Source organism: Odontesthes bonariensis, chromosome 19 (genome assembly GCF_027942865.1).
Source record: "Odontesthes bonariensis isolate fOdoBon6 chromosome 19, fOdoBon6.hap1, whole genome shotgun sequence".
In the NCBI taxonomy this organism is placed as follows: domain Eukaryota; kingdom Metazoa; phylum Chordata; class Actinopteri; order Atheriniformes; family Atherinopsidae; genus Odontesthes; species Odontesthes bonariensis.
The window spans coordinates 17,571,209-17,599,187 of record NC_134524.1 but is presented as its reverse complement, the minus strand read 5'-3'; the positions used below and the strand labels follow the sequence as shown (position 1 = coordinate 17,599,187).

Sequence of the window (27,979 nt, the reverse complement as noted above, 5' to 3'; positions counted from 1 at the left end):
TTCCAAGTTTTTGAGCTGCCATCAAATTTAAGATAAGATAACATTTTTCAATAATTGATAAAATATCTAATTCTAAATATTCTATATGTTTTCTATATGTAATTGTGGATAAGATATTGTTTTATAAGAATTGCAAATAATTGAATTCTGTTTTTATTTGCATTTTACAGCATCTTGACTTTTTTGGACGTGGAGTTGAAGTTAATTTCTTCATAGGAATAACTTGGAAAAAATGCTCAGCCTCCTTCAGTCAGCTACTCTCTGATTCCACTTTTGCCCATCTGTCCTCTGTAGATGTTGGGTCATCCTGTCCTCTCCCTCGTGCAGGTCAGGGTTTCCAGTGTGAAAACACAAACAGACCATAAATAAGAGCCACATTGAGAGTTGAGAGAGGATATTTGCCCCCCTGCATGCCTCCTCTCCAAGTATAAATACATCAGTCAGAATGCCCCCATGTGTTTTTGTGCATCTGCTAAACAGCTCGTCTTCTCAATGCTGCAGCTCCGTGCAGGGCCAATCTACCAATCTAATGGTAGATCTGAGTGCAACTCTTAATGCTAGTGTAGACATTCAGCCTTCAAAGGCTTTAGTGTTGCAAAGTGCATGAGTTCCATTTGCTGAAATATCAGGGAAGCCCATGCAGCAAAGTCTAGTAATCGGTGCCACTGTGTGTGGATTATTCTTAGTAGAGGGGGAGCATTCTGACAACAGACAGGGGCCTTGGATAACCTCCCTTCAGATCTTTATTTAAATGTCAAAAACAAAACAAAAGTACAAGATTCAAAGGGCAGGCGTGTGTTTGTGGCCTGTATGCGTGTCTGCAACTGAAGCAGACAATCAGAGGCCGTTGGTATGGTTGGCCAAGTTGGCGTTCTGCTCTGTCCTCAAACATAAGAATAGCCTCTAAACAAATGCACACATACACACCAGTGTCGAAAACAAATGGGATTACTATGGCTGCAGAGTATCCACTAAGCATGTGCCACGCTCCACATTCTAAGGAAATGAAAGGCATACAGCATGCTCATTTTAGCATCTGATTTGTCTTGGTGTTTATGTGTGAACACCACATATGAATATCCAAAGCTATATCCACACTTGAGCCCTGGTGTTCTACGGTAGCTAAATATCAGACACATAAACATAGAGTTGCATTACATAGGTGAGGTACAACATGTTTGAATAGACTTTGTAGTTACATCTCATGCAATAATTAATGCCTTTACATGTAGAATTCACCTTAACAATTTCAAATCTCATCAAATGACATATTCTCTATTAAAAGGTAGACTAACACAGTAAAATGAGCCAGGTTTCTTAACACCGATGTTGTGAAGTAGTAAAGTAGCTTCCTTCGATATGGGAAAAAAAACGGAAGGATCACATAGTTCGAAACAAAGCTGTATTGGCATTACAATCTTCTGCCTTCAAAGTTTCTCAACGGCTCTATTTATGAAAAGGTGTCACAGGGTAATTGAAAACAACCCCAAAAGCTTCCAATGCTTCAGGGGTATTTGAATGGGTCAGTGGGTGTGTGGTTGAAACTGGCATCAGCAAAGATGGCCAGGGTTCCTACAGTGGTGAAGACGACGAAGATCCAGAGGAACATCCGGTCCACTACCATGGCCACGTACTGCCAGTCCTCTTTTAGCTATCGACAGGAAGGATGGGAGGAAAGGGAAAAGAAAAGAGTCAAAAATTGGACGATGGGAGAGGAGTGGAAAAATTGGAAGAAGAAAAGCACATAGATTAGCAACCAAAGTCTGAAAGGATTAAATAGGAGTGAGAAAGAAAAAGATCTAAGAGCATTACGATGAACACAGAGAGGCACACTTACAGCTTCGTAGTCTTTCTCAGCCTGAAGTGCCTCAGCGATATACGTGATGGCATCTATGGCTGACTTGAGCTCATCCGGTAGAGTAAGGTAACTGCTTGGGCCATCAATGAACTTTTTCAGATCTGTCCACATGCCATCAGGCTGGAACCTATACAGCACATGCATAAACTTTACAGAGAACTATCCAAAACACATAAAAACACAGTGCATACAGATACAGTTATTTTCTACCTCACTCACATATCACAGCAAAGTTCATGTAAGACATCAAAGTCACAGAAAACATTGCTCCTTATAGTCTATGTCTTGCATCAGGTGCATTTGAGTGTCGGTGGCTAACAGCGGCCAATTCTATAGCCGACATTGTAGGAGGGGAAGTTTAAAAAGACTGCAGTCCAGTTGAATACAGTTTACTAATGTTAGTGAGCTTACAGGCAGCTGATCTTTTTGTAATACTGGCTACGGCAACACTTTTTGAAGGTCATTTTCTTTTTTATTTCATTCTGGAGAATTCCATCTAATCACATTGCCAGGAGGATGAAAAGAAAGTCAATCCAAAGGATGAAAAATACGGCCCTCAAAGACATTACTTAATTTACAGTAACAGTACAATAACTCTCTAGAACTCAACAGCTTCACTGCCAGAAATTAAAACTTTAGTGTTAGATAATACATTTGTATAGAATGAGCTGCCAAAAAAAGGGGAAATCAGAAATATTCCATCCTCTTTGGGGAGTTAATTGTCGGAGATAATGTGGTGCTTTTTCAAATCTTTACTAAAGCTGTCTTCAGCTTTTGTTTGTTTGGGGGTCTCTCTGCCTTTTGTCTTCAGCAAGTGTAATGCATTTCCATTGGGTTGAGATCAGGTAAGTGACTTGTCCTTTCCACTCCATTACCCTAAAAAACTCATGGCTTACTTTGGCAGGACGTTTTGGGTAATTACCCATTGTGCTGTGAGGTACATGGGTAACGCGAAGTCCAATCAGCTTTGATTCACTGATTGTGAGCAGAAAGTATATTTCTGTGCATTATTAATTTCTAGTTGCTTCCTTCTTCAGTCACATCATCAACACACACAAGCGATCCAGTGCCACTGGAAGCCAGTCATGCCCATGCTATCATAGTGCCTCCACAATTTACATATCGCGTTGTTTACTTTGGAGCTGTTCCAAATTTTCACCATATGGTTTTCTTCCTGTCATATTGGTTCAGGCTGATTCTAGTTTTATTTGTTCCGAGAATGCTGATCTGGCTTTTTAACTTGTTTACGGTAGACTTGCATAATGATGTGTCAACCCACAGGAAAGTGTTCTTCACTTGTCTGAATGTTGTGAAAAGGTTTCCCGTTGTCTTCCATGGATTTTCAGGTTGTTTTACATTGCTGAACTCATTGATACATTTTCTTAATTTTCTTAAAATCTTTACTTTAAGCCGACATACAAACAGCTAAAACCACAAAAATATTGGCAGTGTCCAGACATTTCCGATCCAGTTGTAAATTTCAGTTGCCATTTCAGGAGAAATGCAAAGTGTCAACTCCCAAACTACAAAACAGCACACAAGCTTGCAGAATGTGGCAATGTGCGAGTTGGTGTCCGTCCATGCTAATTAAAAGCTGTAAAATAAGAAAGCATTTATGAGCCTGGCTGCACGTCTCCTTCGCACTCTTCTGTCATTCAGACAGAAATATCATTTAAATTTTTTTTTTAAAAAAGGTCAGAGGAGCTCCCAGGGTCCCCTGCTGCCAGACTGGGAGGCAGTGCTCTGCATCTGCCGTGTTGGCTGCTCTGGCTGAGAAATACCTTGAGTGTGTATGTGTGGATGTTTCCGTGTTTATTTGTTTCCCTCAGTTACCAACTGTCAGCTGCTGCAGGAAGCCAGTAGAACGTTGCTGTGGGTACCTTCGCAACTCTGCTGTCATTCAGAAATGTTCACACGACAGCTCTAAAATCATGGGTCAACCCTGTTTTCTTTCCCCATCAAAATGAAAGAAAAAAGAGGTAGTCTCTTACTTTGTTGTACTGCAAGAGGACACGTTTTATTAGTGAAACTTGTACAATGAATTATCTGGACTAATTAGTTTTTCAAATGAAGTCTTTAATCACAGTGAAAGTGATAGATGGAACCGCGACGGTACTCACTAAAGAGAGTATTTCATTCTTCAACCTACCTTCAACGGCGATTGGGACATGGACAACTTCACAACATTAAATATTCAAACCTTTGCTATTCTTTCTTCCATGTGATGCCACCAACACACATAATAACCAAGAACAACCTTAGTTCAAGTTGTTTTAGAAACTCAAGCTCCCTTTTTAACATCCTGATTTGCTTTCATGTGAAATGATTTTGAGCGCAACAAAAAGAATAAAACACAAGTTCCGTGACGACTGGCATTAAAGGCACCTTCAACGTCAGATCATTCAAAACCAAGTCAGGCTGTGGCATTAAAACTGGATAAGACTGGATTATTAAAACCTTATTATTCAATTTGGTTTGGATTTTACACTGATTCACATGTAAACACACAGCCAGTGATGAAGACACTTCTTACTCCTTTCTGTTATGTTTTTGGACACAGTTGCAAAGGATGTCCTTCAGCCTCAACACATTGACAACCATTTGCCACTCAGAGCTGTAATGCACCCATAACTTATAGAGGTTGTACAGCGTCTCTCTGCAGGGTGTCATTAGGTGCTAAAATGATTCTTTGATAAATGGAATTGCCTCTTACATGTAAGCATAATTTTGCTTTCATAATGAATGTGTCTTGATTTTGTGGCGTAAAGAATGATTTATGTTGATAATCACAGTATGGTCGTAAAGAAAGTAGGTGCTAAGATATGGAAACTTAATGCTGCGGTATAATTCAGTAAATAGATTGAACGTGATTACACAAACTACTTTATTTGGAGGTGAAACAGAAAACAAACATACCTGAGATGTCTATGTAGTGGAAAGTAGGTCTTTAGGCTATGGGGAGTTTTATTTTCTTTTTGGCCTCAAAAGATCCAATAGGGCAGACAGCATTAATTTGGCGGGAGGAGTGATGCCCCAGAATTTTACATGTACACAGGCTAAAATGTGCATGCTGAAATTGAACAAGGTCAATATCTTTCCAACATTCAGGGCACCATACTTTGTCCAGATGCAAATGAATGTGTTCAGCCCAGTTTTCTGTATATTTTAGACTAACTTAAGCCTCCCACAAGACTAAGCTCTTCTGAGTGGTCATTAACATGACAGAGACAGAATTCTTTTCATTCTCATTACAAAGCAGTTGGTTTTCTTATGAAATGTTTTAGTTATCAAACCCGTCATTCGTTTATATTTTTAAAACCTGTGATCAGGAAAAGAGAAAAAAACAACCCCAAAACAGTTCAATTGAGATGCATGCTCTGGGGCTCTCCACCAGAGGGCACTGTGGCATCGTGGCTTTCAGCTTGAGACCGGGCAGAGCAAATAGCTGCTTGGTATTCTGTGCATGAAATTAGAGGTTTACGATGCAGCGCAGCCATCACCGCTGCTCCTATGACTGTGAGTGTGGCAGATGAAGAGGCTGTGACCTAAGAGAGGTGAAGCCCAATCAGGTAGATAGAGAAAGAGAGAGATAAGAAAGAGAGTGGGGAAAGAGGGCGGAAGAGACACGGTTTGGCCTCTTAACCCGTCCTCCTTTTTTCCTCCTTGATGGCTCAAAGTAGCACTTCATCAGCGAGAAGTAAATGACTATTCAGGAGACTAATTCAACTAAAACTGCATGTGTCTGGTGCCAAGACATGCACTAAACCCAATTAAGAAGGTGCGTGCAAGTGTATGTGTGGGCTCCAGAGAGATACTGCTGCCTCATCAAATTGTTCTGACACAACTCCCATCCTCCCTTCGCTCTTTCACTTAGACACCAAGCGTCCGGCTCTAATGTGTCAGACTCAATTTGTGCAGGTCATTATTATTTTAGCAACGATTCATCCCTTTAAGACATATCTCATTCCTCACATAGTGATTGAGGGACAGGGGGAGAATTTGGGGTGTATTAATGGATCAGCATGAAGACAGGCTAGTTAGGACATCTCATAGCTAATTGCATAGATATACAGTTCTGCTCACTACCTAACAATGATACAAGGCTGCTTATTTTCTGTGTACAAGAAATGGAGACTAGGGTCAGAGTGATAGAACAGTTTGTCACCACTTTGTGTGCCAACATTGGCCCAAATCCAGTTCATTACTCAACAGCTTCAGGGGCAGCACTCTGTAAAACCTTGGATGAAAACCATCAATCTGGGCTCCAATGGAGGCGTTTGGATTTTAACATCTATATACCAGTTGTAGAGAGTGTCCCATCTTAGAACCAATTTGCTGGATCTCTTCAAAATATTGGAAAACAATACACTGGAGAGGTTCAAATCTCTCTCAAAGACTTAGGGTCAGAAAGTGAAGAAAAAAAATATTGGTTTATGAGATTTACACATCATTGCATTTTGTTTTTATTTACACTTTACAAAGTGTTCCAAGTTTTTTTGGAAGTGGGCTTGTCGTATTCGACCTCTATCCAAACCCACATGAGTTTACATACATGCAAACCAATGCAAATTTTCTGACACGATAAGAAGCCCATATCACATGCAGTCAATGCCCAAAGCCAGCCCATTCTCACCTGTTAGGCTTGGGGAACAAGATGGAAGAGTCAGGTTTTCTGATGAAGTATTCATCAGCAACTGTGCTGATGGCAACTATCTTTTTCTCCCGGCGGGGAATGGTCTCAAGGGACAGCGGGGTCTCCACCTTTGGTCGTAGCATGCCCAGGTAAGGAGGCAGCATGTGGATGAAGATCTACATGGAGGGGGAAGGTGAGGGAGGACAAAGTTACTTCTACAAATTACCACAGAGCTGCCCCTCTTCCCTTATGCAGAATGACCCACTTCAAAATTGTCAAAACGTCAAAGATGTTTTATATGTTTCATGAATGCAGAATTCGATAGTTCTTTGCCTGGAAACCAAACTCAACACAGGAATATTCAACTGTATTTTACAGTTTCAGTAAAGGTTGTTGGCTCACCCTTTCTTTTACTGTATTCATTTACTTGTTTGGAGTCTTGTTTCTTGCTTTATTTCACAACTGAAATACATACATATACATGTATTTGACCATTAAGGCTGAAAAATGGGAAATTGAGATTACTTTTGAGAGCAGTTGCTGCTGAACGATGTGGGTAGAGGAACCACTCCTTTCCTATAGGAGCAAGAGTATCAAACGACTTAGTGATAAAAGTGCACATCACTGGGTCAAATGTAAGCCTCGATCAATTTCATAAATGTTATAAATGGATCCCTTATCTGCCCTCTTTTTTAAAAAACTCTCGGCTTGGCCTTATTGAATGACAGATTTTAATAATACATCACTTGGAATGAACATGCAATATTCAATTAAATGTGAGAGGGGAAATGCCTGGCTTGAAAATTGTGAGTTGGCGGTGATTTGGAATTTATTCATAGACAAATATGCAAATGTCATTATGTAACTTCCTGTGACCTTTTGTTTCACCGTCTGCTACAACAGCTGTCATATTTCCTGTAGTTTGCGTGAGACAGCAGACCACTGAGTCACTCTAAATTGTGAGTAGCAGGAAGGCTAAACTGAGAGCTATGAGAAGTGTCGGAGTACCATCATCCCACAGCTTTTCTGTTTTGATTCACTGCTCTTATACAGTATCAGAAGCAAACTAGCTAGATAGCGACAGTGTGATATGCAGAGCTTGATATTTCTCTCAGAAATTAGCTGAGACCATATCAGAGCAAACAGAGAATGAGTACTAGACTTTGCATTTTGACTACAAATACAACCATGAAAGTAATAATCCATGAAATAAAGTTTCTCTGGGACAGCAAGTGACTTGGAGAATAAGCAACCCATCATGTTATCTTATAAACTACCGTTACCCTACAAAAGGTACAAAAGGTAAATATCACATTAGAGCAGAAGTGATTCTCAAGTGTTTCCTTTAACCAGTCAAATAGTCCTTAAGGAGAAAGTAGAGGAGTGGATAGTGTGATCACTTTCAACCATTGAGACAAAAGTTCCATTCCTAGATATGAAAACTGTTCACCTCAGGGTTCGACTCCTGACAACCTGATCATCATCTTACTGGACAAAATTCTACTGGCTGTTATCAACACAACAACATGCTATCAAGACGCATTATTACTTCCTGACTGGGCTTAGGCAAAAACATCACATTCTATGAGTTAGAAATCAAATCTACTTGATTTGGGATAAAAAATATTATATAAATAAAATAATTATTCTCAATGGATCCACTAGAAGTCACAATTTTTTTAAATGCATTATATGAACTTTCCATCTGCATGAACAGACGACACATGAGCTCGTTTTAGGGAGGAGGAGATTCTCAAAATTGGCACTCAATAAAAAACAACCTTCACCCAATGGACATTTAGGTCAAGGCCATTTCTTTCCTCTTTTCCTCATTTGTAAAGCCTCTACCTTTCATGCTTCTAGGGTTACAAAGTACCAATAAGACATATGGTACTACAGAATGAGAATAAAATGATGAATGTGTAGAAAACCTGCTTTTCAGCATACCGTTTGATCTGCTGTAAAATATTCCACTCATGACAAATATTGAAATACAAGCAGATCCACACCTTTAATGATTTCAAAGAACACACAGGTTGATTTAATTCCAGGTGATTAAACACTGCAGTAGACACTCTTCCTTTCATCTCGCGCCTTTAGAGATCAATTTTGTCTGTAGTTTCTTTCTTATTGATCTTTTTTGGCATCTGTTAGATTTGCCACAGCCTGGATCACGATAAGCTGGGAATACAAGAGAGGAAACTACACCCCAGAGAGCACTACTTCATCTACAAAGGCATCATTCCTCAACGCTGGCTGCAGTAACTCAGCTGGTGATGTGTTTTCATGTCTTTGTGCTCCTCTGGCAGACCAGAGCCTCACAGACACAGACTTGGGCACAGTACTCAAAAGTAACCAAATAATCAGCAGGGCAAGACACGAACATAAGCAGAGGTATAACACTGTAGAGGGAAGAAAAGGCCAGATATTAAAGGCGGAAAAGGGTTTCTACAGCCCAGCTACATGTACTTAGACACTTAATTACTTTAGATTTAAGGGCACTGATGACTGCTGTTAATGGTTAATGGGAATTTTCTTGTTTGAGACTGATCATTTTGTAACTACAAGCAATTACAAAATGTGAGGGTTGATTGAATATGCCCCTCACAGTAATTCTCCAGCTGGACGGGGGAGAACTTATTGACACCTGCATATATCTTAACACTGGACTTGCCTCGTCAGCATTGGGAGATATCAATCTCTCACTTTCCTGCTGCTTCCTCTTTCAGGGCTTATTGAATTAAAGACCTAAAGTGAAATGAGAGATGAGGAAAAAAATGCTGCATACTATACTGAGCACATCATTCTAGCAGGTTTTTTATTCCTAGATACTGAGTGAGCTCAATGTGTTTCAATTTCTCCTGCTCAGATAACCCCTAACTTATCAGCTGGCATGTGATGAGTAATTGTTAAATCATGGTTAATGGTTGAATGCCAAGCTATGAAGGGATCTATAGTGTTGAACTGGAATAGCGTCCCATAATAGAATCTTTATTGTTGCCTCCTCTTGGTTTTTTGATTTTCAAACTTATGGGATATTCCAAAGTAATCAAACATATACAATCACCAAACAAAAATATCTATGATATGGGGAGACTTTATAGCTGTAGTGATATATTCCGGTCTCGAGGGCAGCTGATCCACCTACATTCACAACGATTACATTGTTACATTGATTACGATTGTATATTGCATACTCCACCCTGCCCCTCTCTTCTTCAGGGTCTACCTCACTTTGAGATCTGGAGTGCTCGGTCACCCCTGAAACATATATTATTGTAGGAGGAGAGAGCATAAAGTAAATAACCTGAGAGCTCAGATCACACACTAGAGTGACATAACAGCTGGTTGGCTACCAATCCTGCTGTCGGACACAGTCTAGTCTGAATTGCAAGTTATGTATCAAACTGGCCCAAGTTGTTAAAACACGCACTGCAGAACATAACAGCTCTTGGCTAATTCGAAACATCATTGAGAGCTAATTATAATTCCTCAGCCACATTTCGGCTCTGTAACGTATGGACTTTCCTGCTGCTCCTATTCTCTTTGTTTTCTTTAAGTTTCTGGTGGCTAGCATTAAGAACTGTTGCTAATATGGCCAATAATTCACAAATGCTTATGTTGGAGTGGCTGTTACTGTTGCTGTACCTCTGGTGCATTTATCAGACATTTAGCTGATGCTGTGTTCTTGATCACTTTCCCAATAATTACACTTATTTTAGATTTGTTTTTTTGTCTCCCAGAGGGAAATATCTGGCTCCTTCGTGGTTAAATACTCACAAGCTTGCTCTGCTGTTGTTGCTTGTTAGTGCTAATATGAGCCATAAAAGTGAGAAAAAAAATCTCAGCAGCTTTAATCTTCAATCTTAAACAACAATATTTGGTGTTGATGCTGAGTTGAACCTCTTTTACTTTACAGATGAGTCAGTGTTAGTATAAAAAAAAATATACAAGATAGATTTTTTGTAATCCAGAACAGACAAGCGCCTATGCAATGATCACTGATCATCTGAGGAGTGGAAGCAAAAAAGAAGCAGGAGATATAACGCTCCTCTCCTCCAACAGACGAGGACAAAGCGACTCATTTCCATTAAGTCGTGCAAATCACCTGCCTGAACAGTGTACGAGCCTGTCGGAGGTGAATGTCCCCTGAAACCATGGCAGAACTCAGGAAAAAAAAAAAAAAGTTGCAGCTCGGGCCTGTAATTAGCTTCACAAAATGTACAGTGAGGGCAACAGCTGCTGAAGGAGGTTAATGGTATAACATGAGGTTTAGGGTGTCGAAGACTGCATCAAACTAATTTAGTCTGCTTTAACTCAAACTACTCCAGCCTCCATTAACATATTAACACTAAATTAAAGTGGCATTAATGAATTATGTCAAGAACACAAATACTTTAACTAAAGTTACTTTGGACTTGCAAGTCATTTTTAGTTATTCACAGCATCACTTGATTCACTATTTTGTTTTTTTTTACTTAAATTAATAAAAATGTATTGTTGAGACGTATAATTGCTCTCAAGTAGTTCTTTCCCATATATTGTTTCCACTTAAGTCTAAGCATAAAGTGTTGTTGGTTTGTTTTACCTTACTTTCTTTTTAGCCCATTAAGACCCAAAATAGTAAATCTTGCACAAGTGCACTTATGTGTTCCTTCAGGTCCTAATGGATTAGCATTACTGTATGTCGGATGGTTGCATTTTTAAGTAACTTTTTATCCTTTCCTGTTCTACGTCTGAATCTTCCACCTCCAACTCTCTGGGGATATGTTGACATCTCTTTAACATCACTCACGAAGCCTCAATTGGACGACAAATGCGAAGAAAATAATGGTTAGGATATTGAAGATAGAGCAGTGCATTTATCTTTGCGATTTACCAGCTGGTACTCCACGAAAGCCTCTGACAACAGAAAATAGGCTTTCTCGCGCTTTGTTGTCTTGAAAGATGAACTCTACAAAAGAAAAGCAACAAGCTTGTGCCTGCTCTGTAAATGTATATACAAGACAAACTGTATTTCTTCTGAAGCACAACTATGAGAGTGCTGAATAAAGATGTGATACTTAGGGGCCAGTATAAGTCTGTGGATTAAACTTTAATAATACATCACTAAACAACCCGTAACCAGTTGCTCTCCTATGTATATTTTTGTACTTGGGAGGCTGACCTTGCGGACCCACATGGGCATCTTGTGGGTGTTGGAGGAGCGGTGGTGCAGGTTGAGGACGACCACACTCAGGATGACAGAGAAGGTGACCAGGATCATAGTGAACATGATGTAGTTGACGATAATGGGGACACCCAGAGAGGTCTCAGGGATCTTATCAGCCAGCAGCAGCAGGAACACAGTGAGGGTGAGAAGCACGTTGATGGACAGACCCATCTTCTCACCTGGCAGTGAAAAAATAAAACAAAATAAAGAAATATTCTCATTTACTGACTCTTGATTAGGAGTTATTAGAAGAGTGATTGGCTGACAGAGCACAATGTCCCTGGTACATTCAGTCTTCACTTATTTACTGTTACCTTAGACTGGTTACAGTGGGTAGTGAGGAGAAACTCATGTATACCGGAGCACTGCTTGCTGCCTCACAGAGTGACTGAGCTGAAACATTGTTCTTACGATCACATTGCATCATTGGAAAGCTCATGGGAAACTTCTAACCCTGCATCTTGATTCAAGTTCATCCTAGTTTTTTTATTTAATTTTTTATTATAAGATAAAATTGGTCCAACGTAGTCGGTTTAGTCATGAGCAGGGTCTTTTGAGATTAGCAATTCCGCTTCAGGAGGCGAGTGCCTTATCTGAAATTGAATTTGTTTGTACCTGGACAAATGTGTGCTTGCCCATTTCAAACAGGTCACACACACACACACAATTACAAAACAGTGTTGGTAGTTTTAAGATCCATGACTGTAGTTCCAACCAAAGCTACGACAAGCTATAGGGTAAAGAATGAGGATTGTTACTAAAGTAGTCGGCCTCAGCTCACAGTCGAGTGATTTCAACAGATCATTTTAAAGCATGTACCTGCATCAGGAGGTAGGTAGAAGTTAAAGATAGCAATGATGGTGATGAGGATGCAGGGGATGATGATGTTGATGATGTAGTACAGAGGTTTCCTCTCGATGATCAGGTAGAAGGTCATGTCTTCATACAGGTCATCGTTCGTGTTCTTCCTGCTCGGCCTGTGTCTGATGTACCACTCGCCACTCTCTGGAGGAACATTCAAAAACTTTTAGAAATCATTTCAAACCATTTTACCAAGAAAATCTGCAGACAACGAGAGGATCCAGAAAACAGCGATAATCAAAAAAGTAGAAGGAGTTGTAGACATAATCTACATTTTAAAAGAATGTAGAAAAAATAGAAACACGGCACCAGTGCTCACCGCTGAAGGCCTCATCTAATTGAATCTCACGGATTTCTTTGCCTTTTGAGTCCAGTGCATACTGCAGGTCGACCTCTGTTGAGTCGTATGTGTAGGAGCGGAACTGCATTGTGCAGTTCTGCCAGTCAAACGGGAAATACTCAACCTGGAAGGAAATGCAGGTGTAGAAATGAAAAAGAATTACCAAACTTTGGGGAGAACCAGTGAAAGACAAATATCAATTCCAATCTGTTATTACTCCCTACTCATCACATACTGACACTTGGTCAGGAGCATGCTATACCAGTCTTGAATGCAAAAGATACCCTCAAAAAAATCCCTTTTAGATGTGCAGGATTTCCGAAGCTGGTCATGTGAAAGTCATAGGATGTATAACCAAGTCAGCATTAAAATTTTCAGCAAAAACTAACTTAATTCAGTAAAACATTTTATTGTGCATTTTATCACCTAACCTTGATTACTTTTTGAAGTCATTTTAATGCATAACAAAGTAGTTGAGTAAATCTTGAGCAAGAGGCAGTATGTGATCGTTTGGAAATGGGAATGTTCACCTTGACTCCACAGGAGCTGTCGTAGAGAGCAGGTGGTGTCCAGGTTACCCTGCCATTGCTGTAAACCTGAACATGGACATGCAGGGCCACATCAAACACCCCGTTGTTGCTGCAAACAGAGATGAAGATAAACATTACTGCAGTTTTCATGTTTACATTTAGTCCATCTAGTACAGGACACACTTTTGATTGAAGCGACAAAAGGAGAGGAACTACTGTACATTCAAGCTTAAAAAAAACCTCTGAAATAAGCATAAAGTACTGAACTTTTATTTAAAAGGACCACGTTTACTGGTAGAACATAAAGAAAGTTAGAGACATTGGAAAGAGACTCAGAGGCTGCAGCACAATGATCTTGTTCCAGTCTTCCAAATGCTTTGAGGTGTACAAAAATGTATGAAAAAGCTTGTATGAAACTTTTTTTGTAAAGGTAAAAGGCATTGTACAGTCATCTCTCTTAAATTAGTGCCAGATCAGGACATTCTTGTTTTAGTTGTTTAAGAGATGATACGAAATGAAAACGCTTAGAGAGTACATCTACTACCAAGAACAGTGATGCACTTCACACCTTTTAACAAACGTGACCCAAATGAGGACCAAAATATAATGGATACTTGAAAATTAGCTTGGAAATTTTGGCATAATCTTGCTGCCTTTACCTTGACTCTTGCCTTGGTGAAGGAATTGCTTATTTGCTGTTGTATTTGGGCAACCTGCTCTGTCTGAGCTCATTAAGTGAATTCAGTTTGAAAATCTGGTCCGTACAAAAAAAATGTGGACACAGTACAGCGCATCAATTTTGCATTGCAGCATTGAATACCAAGTCATTATCATGTCTCTGTAGTTCCTACACTGCCACGTTTCATGTAAAACTGCTTGAAAACAGCCAGTGTACCTGGTCTTCCAGTTATCTAACCAAAACCACAGTATTAAACATCAACATTCGGCTACAGGAGAGACAACATCAAACTATTTTAATTGGTATGGTTAGAAAGGAGAAACTCACAATCACAGGGCACCTCGGAGAGGTGTTTCAGAATGTCGGGTGCACACAAAGCTCTCTTGGGAGTTAAGCTTAGAGCCCAACACACAACAGAGACATTAAGTCAATTAGACACAGATTTTACTCTCTGTCTGTACACAGTGTTTGGTTTTTATGGTTCTTGTAATTGAACAGGGAGAAGCTTGTGTCCTCAAAGTGGTCCCTCTCAAAACGTTGTATCTGTGAAGGTGCTGCTGCTGAAATGACCAGCATTGATCATACAAGCTTAGAGGAGTATACACTCGTTTGTATTTGTGTCTGCGTACATATTTGTTTATGTCTGCAGTTCCAAGTGAAAGCCCGCGAGCTGAAGTTGCTGAGTGGTTCCATCAGCTCAGTTATTAGGGAGCCATGCTGCTTAATTGCCTATAAAGTGTTGATGAATGGAACACGGGGGATATTTGCAGTGTTGTTAATGGGAGCATGCATGTGTATTGGGGTGTGGGGGAAAAGGCTACAGTTGCTTCTATCGGTATCTAAATTCTTTAATGTAATGCGCTGACCTGTAGTTTTTCCACTGCATGAGTGCTATAATGACCTGGTCTTTACCCTAATGTCCAGTGGCGGCACTTGCGTACACTTCTCATGGAAGTGCACAGTGAACAATCAGCTGTGTTACAATCCAGTGGTTCACTGGCTGAAATAGCAGCATCTCACTCATGACTTGTGTGTGACTGGTGAAGTGAAATTCACTTGTTAGATCCAAGGACTCGGGTCAGCTAGTCCAGTCCAGAGTCCAGACTAAACATGGACAATAAGGATTTAGCTGTTATGCTGCAAACAAGTGGAACAAACTGCCAGTGGAGATTAAACTTTCACCAAATGGTTAAAAACATTTCTTTTCTCATGTGTCTATGCATGAAATCTGCACAGTATCTTTGAACTAATCTTGACTGTTGCTTGTTTTTAAATTCATTTGAATTATTTTATTTGTTTCTCTTTATATTCCTTTATGTATTTTTAATGCTTCTTACACTCCCTGCTGCAATGCTTTTATTTTACGTAAAGCACTTTGAATTGTTTTGTACATGAAATGTGCTATACAAATAAATTTGACTTTTGACTTTTGTGCGCGGTGGTGATGTATTTTAATCATTTGGCTAATAACACTTTTGTTGCTTGAAATATTTAAAGTCCCAATCAAAATTTTGGACATACTGTACCTGTCAGTGCATGCTGATACCCTGTTATGGATTTTTGACTTCTATAAATGTATTAGTTCTATTGCAATGTTTGATTTTACAGGTGTTTCTCAAAACTGAAGGATAAAGAGTTTTATTTGTCACATACAAAATTATACATTGAGGTGGGATTATCCCTTACTCCCCATTAGCTGCTAAAAAGTGTAAGGTGCATCTATTGTAAATGTTCTTCTCAGAGTCAAGGATGTTTAGTTGGTGGGATGGCTCCTTATAAATTGTGATCTTCTTAGACTCTTTAGAAAGACTCTTTTTCTTGCATTTGGAACACAAGGTTGAACACAAGTCTCAGACTAAAAATTCAGTCAAACTTTATCTCGAACACCTGCTATTACCAATGACACGGATTTGCCACTGTAATGACCCCAAGGTTTTGCCGCACACATACAGATGCAGCCACTTAGAATGGCCTGCTGCAAATGCATGAGCCATTCACATCCCAGCTGATGTCAAGTATGTCAGGCGGTGAACTGTGGTTGAACCATCCACCTCCATCTACATCCAGTTAGGCTTGGCAATATTGTAATGTTATACATGGATGGATAATAAACCCATATCCATGTCAGCCACTTTGTAGCTGAAAAGCTACTCCTTCAAACATGTAATTCGTCCAAGAAATACTACAAAGCAAACATTTTGATGGAGTACTTCTGTGTGGTTGCCCCATTTATGCCAGCTTTCTGTAGGGTAACAAAGCTCTCATGTTTTCCACGTTTGTTTTCTGTTTTTGTCTTTTACAAACATAAGATTTTGGCCATAAAATGTCTTTGTTGAGTTAGAAATTCATAAAAGATGACAAAGTATTGTTTGAACTCGCAGTTATCTTTAATGATGCACAATAGTCAAGATGTTTTAATAAACTAATGGAGAATTAAAACCAAGCATATCTGCCTCCAGCAGTTAAATTGTGAGATGAATACAGTATGAGGTCCAGTAAGCAGTTTGTTTATTTTTGCTGCACAGCAATGACATTAGACGACTACGTTGGACTAACACGGGTAGCAAAACCTCCACAGAAAAAAACTGCCACCGTATTTTTACATTTATTGAGGGGCTTAATGTTGGCTTCAAACTTCTTTCTCCTCTCGGTGTGGGACTTTGACTGGAGAGATAATGTCTTTGACATGGAAGTGGCTTCTTACATAAGAAGACGACATAATATATGGTCAGAGTTGGATAGTCCAACTCTACCTTCCGCCAGGTTAAACTTCGAGGTTGCTGGGCGATTCTTTATCAGGCTTTATGTGAGACTTCTTCTCTGCGTGAATTGTCTGTAAATTCGCTGGCCTATGCCTGGGAACGACAACGTCTGCATTTGTAGGTGTTAGATTACTGTTTATGGTGCAAAAAATGTGAACAAACCGGTGACTTAAAAGCAAACTGACTTTCGAGTTTTTCTGAAAATCCTGCTGTCAATTTAAGTTGCAATCAATGAACAATCATTGCAATCAATAAAAGTTGGAACACTAAAAGTGTAACTGTGGAGCTGTGACATTTTACAACATCAAACTAGAATATATTGTGCACGTGAAGTAATAGCGGGCATGGCAGTTCAAAGAATGTGAACACCTTTGAGGATTTTCAAGAAATTAAAAGTTATTTATGTGTTTAGTTTAGTGTTAACAACATAGTTTAGTATGAAACGGCAATTTGAACATATCACAGCCTTGAAAGGGGACCAGTTGCTTGACACAGACAAGGAATAATAATGATTACGATGGTATGACTAAAAAAGTTTATCAGACAACAACATGTAATGGGATCGTACTTGTGCAGCAATTCCCCCCAAAAACGTACAAACAACAACATAAAAATAAATAATTAGGGGATGAGAAGAAACCACATGTAAAAGTCCAGAAATACAGCAGTGACTAAACAGTTCCTCCTATCAACTCTAAGGTGCAGATTGATTAAAGTCGCAGTGTGTTGCTTACTTATTAATGAGGACAATATCAGGAAGCCACATCTTCCCAGAGGGGATACGTAACACCTCAATCCCATCATGTTCCTTGGGTTTCCATGACAACCGATGATCTGTCCATTCCTTTTTTTTAAAAAAGTGGGTTTGCATGTTCAATATGCATATGATTAAACACAAGTACATTCATAGGACATGGACAAGACACAGAAACAGAAAAGGGTGCAGCAGGCTGAAACTTTGCCATTACAAATAAAACCAATTTGTCATTTCAAATTATTTTTTCATTTTTCCTCTGCTGTAATTAGAGTCCGCGGGGATAGTTTCCCTGTTGATTTGCATAACACAATTTGCATAAGTTTTCATTTTGCCTGGTATTATGACTTCTCCCAACAGTTCTCTTGCTTATTTGTGCAGAGTGTAGCACTACAGTGTGCACAGAGCTGTACATAGAGAAGGACGTCATAAGTTAGCACTGGAGTAGGCGTCATGGTTGAGCTGTTCTATATGATGAGGAACAGCAAGAAGTTATTCACTCAGAGTGAAGTAGAATGCTGCCAGTTTATTCATTGAATGAATCTGAAATCTTTCCCAAACCTCAGTTTAAAGAGTTGATATCTTAAAAGACTTACCATATTCATTACAACAACAGTGCTCATTTCTTCATTTTTCATATTCTGAAAGAAAGATATGAAACGGGATATGAATAATTGTGCAATCACTGCTTTAGATTCTTTAGGGTTCATGCACACATATGCACAACTCCCAAAACCATGGTATACACTGAGAGGAGTTGCAGTAATAGTAAAGTAGTTTCCAAAACTACTCAACAATCCTTAAGGATTATATTTCCTAGCCTTAGTATGAATTTATTTATGAATGTTTTCACGTTTGCTTAGTATGCTTTTTTTTTTTTTAATATTCTCTGAGCTCTGATTCCATTTCCTCGCCGTGGCCCTATCAATCCGTTTTGCTGAGAAAAAGAGCTCTATTAGGGATCAAGGACTATTAGTCATCTAGCCATCTGCATTGCTCCCACCACCTGGTTGAGGGGCTGGATGATGCTTAGTCCTTGATACCTAAAAGAAAAGTGACAGCTTACCTCAGCAAAATCCAGGGGTAGGGAGAAATTGGGATTGGCTTAAGTATGCAGTTGAATATATGAGGTGATAAGTTTAGCATGCTAGCACTTTTTCTCCCAAACTCACCCCACTTCCTCTTTAGCAGACACTGGTAAGGTTTTCTTTCGTGAACCGTAAATAGAGATTTGAGGTGCTTATAAATTACTGTAATAGCGCAAACAGTCGCAAAGTAGTCATTTTCACATCTGTAAAATACGACGCACTGCATTGGGTGATTGTCACCATCTATCACATGTTCATGCTTGGAGGCAAAAGGGCCGTGCTCCTATAAGCCCGAACTGCTATTTAAAACACAAGGAGGAATGTCAGGGAGACAGCTGGGACTGAATGAGAGGGGGTTTAGGGTTGACTTAAACAGCTTCGCTCCCTCAAACAAAACACAAAATGCCTCTCTTATTGATGACCTATCATTCACTATTATTTCCTGTTATTATTTCAGTGCGCATCAGGATGCTGCTCTGAGCCAGTTTTAATAATAACTCTTTGGTAACCTAGTCCACTAGTTCTGGGCCAAAGGGGAGTCTGAGAATCCAAGCGGGTCACTTTTCAAGATTGTTACACCCCAGAACTGACTCCCACGTGACTTCATTTCCAGAGTGAGACTGACCTTGAGTGGAGCTGTGAGGAGCATGCTTACTGTGGGGATGCAATGTGCGCGGGGGTTTGGACACCACAGGGAGGAGAGCCAAGCGGAAAATTAGGGAACCATAAAATGACCCGGTGTGTGTGCAGGCAACAGCTCATTCAGTGCATGCTGCTAATGCTATTTCTCAACATGGCAGAATAAAAATACAGTGCTTCACTTTGGTAGTGCAGTACGGTGTATGCCATTGTGTTTTGAATTCACATATATTCACTCTCATAAACACAAAACCTCTGCGTCACATTAACATGACAGAGGTAGAGCTTAGTGAGACGAGAGCGAGATTTTCTGGTTGAGAGCTCAAGCATGTTGAGTGGAGTGACTGCCCGGACTCCTCCTCTGAGGGAATGTGCAGTTAATCTGGGGTAGTGTGTGTTGTGAGCGCATCCATAACAGCACATAAGAAGGTGATATATCTTATGTTCTCTTGTTCTTTAGAACCTTGGTGGTTAATTTATTTTCAGTAAGGAAGGAAGGACATGGAAAATTAAGTAATTAGGTCAGCGGTCCCAAAGACAGATGAGCCAAATAATAGCAAGTAGACACGCATGGTTGGCAGGATATTGATGTGTCAACTTTTGAGAGGCACATTTGCAGATTTCACCTCTAAAAGCATGCAGTCAGCTTTAATCAAATAGCAGTAAATTGTTTAGGAATACGAGGGAAGTCGAGCAGTACGGAAGATACTAGCATCCCAGGAAGATTTAGACCCTGTTCAGACCAGCTAACATGCATCCTCCTGAGTGATCCGATCAAAAGTGAACTGTGCACCCAAGAGACGAAGGAGGACACATTCAGATCCAGTTGCTCTGGCCACGTTTGCCCTGATTAGACATGGACTTTGTTTGGATTGTCCACAAGTTCACACTCATGTACCCACTACTTAGAGTTTGTCAATCATATCAGCATACACAAATGCACAATAGCTATATATAGAGAAAATCGTCTTTTATACACTTATTATAATTAATATTACCTCAAAAAGACAATGAAAAAAATTCCAAAACAAAACAACTGTTCATAAATAACTGCTTTTAGAGCCACAATGACCCCACTGTTGTAAGCTGCACAGAAATATTTCAAATCTAAGTCACATCACAATGTATCCCTCACACAATTTACTGTGTAGACAGTCACTGTGAACAACTAAAGTCTCAAAAAAGGTTCTGGTTTCAATTTTACAAATGACTTCTATTATCTTGTAGCTGAGGCAATGGAAGAGACAAGCCACTTCCCAATAGTGACGTCTGAGGGACAATTTACACACCAGGCATTCTCAACAGGCAGGAAAATCACATTAATGAGCCGAGGACATATGCGTTGGCACACTCCATCGCCTCCATAGCCACAATGCATGATGGCCTATGTCGAGCAATGTCATTTACAGCTTCTGGACCTCTCACTTTTAGATTTAAGCCACAGGATTCAATGCTGACACTATTTTTCTGCTTTTTTTTAATGACTTACTTCAGAGGAGGAGATATTCACTCAAGTTTTCACTCAGTAACATGTAACACACCTCTTTTCTCTTATATGAAAGGTATTTGCCATAAATCATATGTGCGTCTGTTTCTTTTACTAACTTCACGTAAAGAAAACGCTATTTGAGTCAAAAAAGATTCTGCTAAGAAACAGTACCCTCTACTGTACTTCACAGTAAAAGCATAACTAGTTTTTGCACGTGTACACGTCTAAATGCATGTTTTTGAGTTGGGCAATTATGCTCACCAGTCCAACGAAGGAGGAGAGTATCATCCCCACACGAACCACCACCCTCTCCTCAGGGCTGCGTGCTGGTCGGACCTTCAAGTTGTAGCCGGAAAAGAGATTTTTCATCAGAGCCTGCTCCACTTCAGCAGCACCTGAATGGCACACAGTGAGGGCTTCTATGAGCAAGCTCATTTAGTTGTCAAACCGTCGTTTGTCATTTTAATTCAAAAGCCTGGTCTTTCAGGTTAAGCTGTGCAATGTACCAATAAATTATGTAAGGTTGTAAATGAACCCAGAACACTTGATTATATTTTGCTCCTTTGTTGTGTAAAAATCCATCACGCTGTTGACACTGAATGGCAGGCAAGCTGTGCACATTCAGATGTAAGCAGTAAACCTTCTAGCTCACTGGCTCAGACTGTGAGCCCAAACTTCGTTATATAGTGGGATGTGCAACTCAACGGAGAGCTGGAAAGAAACAAACCAGTAGTGAGCTACACAAACTGTCCTCCTTAACCAGCTGCTTGACGAGCATCAAACAGTGGTTAAGTGAAAACTTTCACCAACTAAACTTGGACAAGACAGAGACTCTGATCATTGCTCCAGAAAACCGGATCCCACTTATTAGCCACCACATGGGAAGCCTTGGCTGATCCACCCAGTCGAGTCTCCGGAATTTAGGTGTTGCCTTTGATTCAGCCATGTCATTTCAACAACACACAAAAACATTGATCAGGAGTTGCTTTTTCCAGCTGAGGAACATCTCAAAGCTGAGAACCTTAGTGTCAAAGGTGGAACTGGAGATGATCATCCATGCTTTTATTTCATCCCGCCTAGACTACTGTAATAGTCTTTTTACTTGCCTGAGCCAGAAGGATCTTCATCGTCTCCAGGCTGTTCAAAACTCTGCTGCTAGGCTTTTAACCCACACTAAGAAAAGAGCGCACATCACACCGGTTTTAGCTGAACTACACTGGCTCCCAGTCCGTGTCAGGATTCATTTTAAAATTCTAGTGCTCACTTTTAGAGCTCTGAATAATCAGGCCCCTGCCTATATTTCTGAGCTGCTGACACTTTATAATCCTGCACGTTCTTTAAGATCCTCTGACAAATGCCTGCTGGTCATTCCGCACACGCACTTTAAAACCAGAGGGGATCGAGCCTTTCAATCAGTGGCCCCGAGACTGTGGAACGCACTGCCACTTTCTTTGCGCACTTTAAACTATGTGGAGCCTTTTAAAAAGCAGCTGAAGACCTTGCTGTTTAGACAGACCTTTAGTTAGGGTGAAGGTTTTTTATGACATTTTGTTTTATGTTTGATGTTGTGTTTTGATGTGTATGTGTAGCTGTGTGTTCAGTGTTTTTTTTGTTTTGTTTTGTTTTTTCTCCTTGTTTTTTCTTCTGATCTCACTGTGAAGCACTTTGTGAATCCTTTTCTGCGAAAAGTGCTATATAAATAAACTTTACTTACTTACTTACTAGTGGGTGATTTTAGGGTACAAGAAATGGAAATTCAGGAAATACCAATGCAGTCAGTTCAAGTATGCGCTCCAAAGTTAACTTATCTGACAGACATTTCATTGTTAGCCTCACCATCCACTCACATTGATAGTAAAGCCCACAATAAGCTCACCAGGTAGACGTTGTTAGAGAAAGTGAGGGATGGCAGCAGAAGGGATTACAGCGGAGGCAAAAAACGTGTGGAGCTATATTTAAACAAAATGAAAAACAAAACAAAAAAAGGTTAAAAAAAAAAAGATCCAATTTGAAAAAGCGGATATAGAACATGCATGAATGGATAAATGATAATTGTTTTGTTTTGTTTCAAGCCCAACTATGAGTTTTGACCAGTTAGTTCATGTGACTAATCAATTTTAAGCCATCACAAAAGTGAGTGATCATTTAGGATTGAACATAAAGTGCAAGCTGTTGATGATTATCAGCCATTGTAATAGCATTCTCACACGTCCCCTTTAACACAGATTTTTAATGTGAAGGGGGTGCTGTGAGGTGAAAGTAATGACCTGCATACCACCGTGGAGCCCTTGATTCTTAATTATATTATTATTATAATTGCTCTTTCGTAAGGCAGCAAAAATACATGTAAATATTACTGTTGCCTGCATATCTCAGAGGCATGATAGGCTTTGACAAAACTGCAGAATATGAAGCCCAGGAAATGAGAATTTGTTGTGGTCTAAATCTAGAGCCCTGCAGCCTCTATTAGGAAGAGTGACAGCAATAAATATCCCACCGCAGATCTGTAAAGTTGGGAATCTATCAAAATCCAAGTGCGTGCATTCCATTGCATTTTCACATATAACCCCTATTTTACTTGCAACCATTTTCACCTCAATGTTGGGAGGTTAGAACCATTTATAATCAGTAGCACTGGTGACGCAGCATCCATCACGTTTGCAATGGCTGCGGCCCCAGCAGGATCTGACCTGACAGGAATAAATGACAACGATCAGCCAGCGCGGCACCCCCATTAGCCAGGCACAGGAAAGCATGGTTGCTGATGGGCAAGAGTTGGAACAGTGAGTGGTTTTGAAGGCAAGACTTTAACATTGTCTCTTGCATCCCAGTTCAGATCACTGGTTTGGCTAAAGTGACATAAAGCTACAACAGCTGCTGCTGGGCAGGTGATTTGACTTAGCCGGGGAAGCTGTGTGTTTGGCTGTTTTTATGTTCCTCTGGAGAGGAGACACTTAAATTATCTTTCACTTCTTATGACCCCACTGAACAAAAGTGATTTCACTTGAGCTGCGAAAAAAGAAAAAGTCAGAAACTGACACTGGCAGCAATAAAGTCCAATATAAATGAAACCCCTCTCAGAGGCGCTTGAGGTTTTGCTCAGACATCAAATCAAGCGTCTGAAGTAAAGAGTAATTGATTTCTATCAAGCAAGGGATGCTGCAGTGGTTTGTGGTGTATATATATTTATATTTACTTGAGCTTGTTTTGAATGCTAAAATAGCCGTCAACCCTAAAGATAAAATCACTGAGTTATTACATTTTGCTACATTTGGGGATGATTAATTGTTTTCTTCCATGACCTGTAATGATTTGCTGACACCAGCACAATTGCATATCAACACTAGCCTGGGTATATCAACACTGTAAAAGTTATACTTACTTATAGTTGCTTACTTATTCTGTTAATCCTAACACAATTCATTTCTGTACATCACTGTCATGATCATAACTTAATGTTATATATTTATATATATATATATTTTTCATAAACATAAATATAATCATATCTGGCTGTTATTGTTTTCTGGTTTCTGGGTCCTCGGTGGGGCTCGGCATGTCTTCTGGGAGTCTTGGGCGGAGACTTGATTGTTCCTGCTACCACACCTGTTCCTCGTCTACCCTCATTAAGAGACACTTATAGGAGCTGCAGGAGCAACTAGTTTTTGTCAGATTGTTCTCACTTAATAGTGGTAATTTGGCACACTCCAATGTTCCTTTGTGAGTTTTTTTTCCTTTTTCTTCCCAGCGATACCTTACCTGAGTTTGTGTCTTCCAGCATTCGTCAACCTTGTCCACCCTCCGTGTCCAAGCCTCATCTCACCTGTTCTACCCTCCATGGTGGGATTCCCAGTCTGCCTGTGCCTTAACCTGCCTGCCCGCCCCGCTGCCAACTCAAAGCCAAGTAACACAGCCTGCACCCTCTCTTCCAGCTTGGATCTCACCTGGACTAAAGTAAGGACAAGCATTTCACCTTTTGCAACATCCCAGGAACCTGGAGCTACGTCTAACCTTATCCCTCTTGCCAGTCTTCATCTGGTATTTCCACTGTCTGTAAATAAATCCTTTCATTTGAATATCACCTGTCTGTTATTGAGTCCTCGTGTTTTCAAGTGGCCAGGATCTAGCCGTGACAATCACCTACAGAATGATGAAGTAAATTAAATCGTATTTGATTCATAAAGCATCAGTTCACAAGACAAACTTCAGGGCACTTACTGAAGAAACCCAACAATCCAACCGTTCCCTCTGAATTCGCTTGGGGAAAAATACCTGCCCTGCACGTTGCACAAATTTATTATAATGTGATTATAATAGTTTTCTCAATGAGTCACTAAGGGGACATCATAAGGTCATTACACACTAAAGCAACAAGTGTATGTACTGCCAGGAAAATACTGTTTGGCTGTCTGCTCCATATCTAAAATATCCTTTCACATTCCCTGTAAATACTTCCACTGTGTTCAGAGATCCAATCATTTTTAGTATTAGTTTTCAGTGGTTACTATTGAGTTTCTTATCATTCCACAATTGTAAAAAGATTCTTGTATGTGCGTATGACATGATTGCACGGCTCTATATTGGGTATCTTGTGTCTTACCTCCCAATGTGCTCAGGCTGTACAAGCAACATGCCAGCAAGAACATATCTAGGCTTTTCATGTCGACCCTCTTCTCCAAGGTCCTCCCTATTCCTCCAAACAGATCCTGAAATTCGTTAATCCAGCCTCTGACACTTTTTCTTTTGCCTTTCCGTGCAGCCCTCAGGAACTCTCCAACACTGAGTTTTGCTTTGGTCACTTTGGACTGTTGTTGCCTGTCAGTCAGGCCAGGCAGGCCAGCTGGTGTATATGCTCCAATTACCTCGAGGAGGAATGGGGCGTTGTGCATGTCACCCCCTCAGTCAGTGTGAACCAGACGTGTGTGTGTGTGTGTGTGTGTGTGCCCAATAACAGCTTACAATACAGGCTTCAAGGTCTAATATTAACTCACTGAAACAACGAGGCCTTCTTTTTTTTCTGGTAGATGTTACAATAAGGTGTTGAAACATATTCCACAACTAATGTGTATGGCTTAAAGAGAAAATATGCAATTACTATACAACTACTCTCTCTCCTGTCCCTAAGAGTCAATGATTTTTACATTAAAGTGTGTTTCACAATAAAATGCTGGTATGTTTTTATGGAATACTGCAATAAACTGTGATTTGTGTTTATAGAAGCGAAAACAAAATGTGACATATAGAGGCGATACTGTAGCTATTATTCTCTGAGTTCAACGCTAAGTTGATCAAACAATATAACTGCCAGGCACTGCTGTATTTTCTGAAGGCCCCTGCAGTAAAACGTCTCTCCTCCTTCGGTCATCCCTCCTCTCACCTCTTCATGCCACTCTGCTGATCTGTTGCCGATCCATGCCACCCTAATTTACGATTCCACTGTCACTGCCATTTGGCATGTTGCCAATTTAATTATCATAGAAGCTAACTATCAACAGCTAGCAACCGGTGTCAAGTCACACATCATGTCTTTGGTCGAGAGGGAGCATGTAAAAAAGCTGTTTGCAGTAACTGCAATTCTCAGTTTAATTAGTAATTCAAGTGGTTGACTTAAATTGGATTGATTGTTTACCCATAAGGACTATCTATATTGCAATTAGTAACAAGTGATGGCGTGAGCTGAAAAAAATAATCAGACTTTGTTCATTCTTTCCACTTTAATACAGTTATAATTTGTTGTTGATCACATTTTGTTCGAGGATTGCGTTAAAGCTCACACTTTCTACTAAACTCTTATTAATAATGCTTGAGTTTAATCACTTTTTGTTTAGTTTTCGCTTAACCGGCTCCATGAGTGTTCGTTCTATACGTTGAGAGTACGGACAAAACAGACGCATGAGACGTCCAACCACTTTCAACTGGAGCTTCTAGCTATCAGATTGAAAAAAGATGAACAACAAACCCAATCTATCGTCACAAAACTCTTTGTCCGTATAAGTGGAACAAAAGACTGATTCTGTTGGGATTTTAGATTTATGTTTCATGCTCACCATGGCTCTGAAAGCTGTCAATCAATCCCTGATGGCCTTTGATTGTGATGTGGGAACAGAACAAATTAAGGATGATTTAGGTGACACAAAAAAGAGGTGGCACCGTTACATTTATGATAGAAAATAACCGAAGCATCCCACTTTTCATCCATTCTCTTTTTCTTGAAAGATGTAGTTTGAGTCTGGGCTAATTAAAACGGCATCACTTTCCTGTAAAACAGCTGTTGTGGAATCTTCATGTGGAGTCTCGTTAATTTTTTCCGGAGAAAACTCTCCAATGGACTGCTTGACTTGTAAACACTAATTAAGTTCAGTCAGACAACTCAAGTGTGCATGTTTAGAAAGCTTTATAAAAGAATAGGATTGAAGTCGGCCACCTATCAGTGGAATGTAGAGTGTGAGGCCGATCGCACAGGAGGCAGCAGAGCAGCTCTAATTGTGTGCTTGAACTAGCTTGTAGGCATTACTCCATTTTTACATGGAGTTCGACTAAATGTTGATGAAACAATTACAATCAGTGATGATGTAGTTGCAATACATTTTAGCCAACTTTAAATCGGGCATGCAGTTATAAATGTTTTTATGCTAAAGGCTTTTGGGTTTTTCAGTTTTTAAGGAGACACTAATGATAGTTAATCATGTCAAATGCAGCAATAGTAAATTGAGGGTTTACTATCAATCTATCATGACCACAGAGGTAAATATCAGTAAGAAGAACTTTAGAAATGGATTTTCGAACCAGTTGTCCTGAAGCCCCTTTCTAGCTGACCAGAGGGGTTTGACCCAAACCATTACTGCTCCAGACTAGTAAAAATACACGAGAGAAATGCTTTCAATCATACTGTAGAATGATTATGATTCAGTTAACGCGATATCAACAAAATCTTACTTTAACACAAATCAATGTATACTTACATTACTGGTCCGTACGTGTTCCAGCTGTGGTTAATAAGCACCACAATGCTATTTGCTAAATGTCATGAAAATCAGAGGAAAGAAATGTTTCCATATGTCTGCCACTGGAGTACATCGGACCTTTGATATCACATACAAGCCCAGCACTGACTGTGTTTGCACTTGTAATATC

The 27,979-nt window shown here is 39.9% G+C and overlaps 1 protein-coding gene across 1 annotated transcript; it reads right to left on the bottom strand.

Moving 5' to 3' along the window:
• Positions 1–236: 236 nt before the first annotated feature.
• On the bottom strand, positions 237–25,676 carry chrnb1 (cholinergic receptor, nicotinic, beta 1 (muscle)). The gene is made up of 11 exons (XM_075450697.1): positions 25,446–25,676; positions 21,107–21,240; positions 18,226–18,270; positions 17,610–17,719; positions 13,435–13,543; positions 12,884–13,028; positions 12,523–12,708; positions 11,659–11,882; positions 6,492–6,667; positions 1,838–1,985; positions 237–1,651 (listed from the first exon to the last, which is right to left on the bottom strand). Exons 1-11 carry the CDS (start codon positions 25,504–25,506, stop codon positions 1,505–1,507), a joined length of 1,485 nt encoding a protein of 494 aa, XP_075306812.1. The 5' UTR covers positions 25,507–25,676; the 3' UTR covers positions 237–1,504.
• Between the last annotated feature and the right edge of the window lie 2,303 nt (positions 25,677–27,979).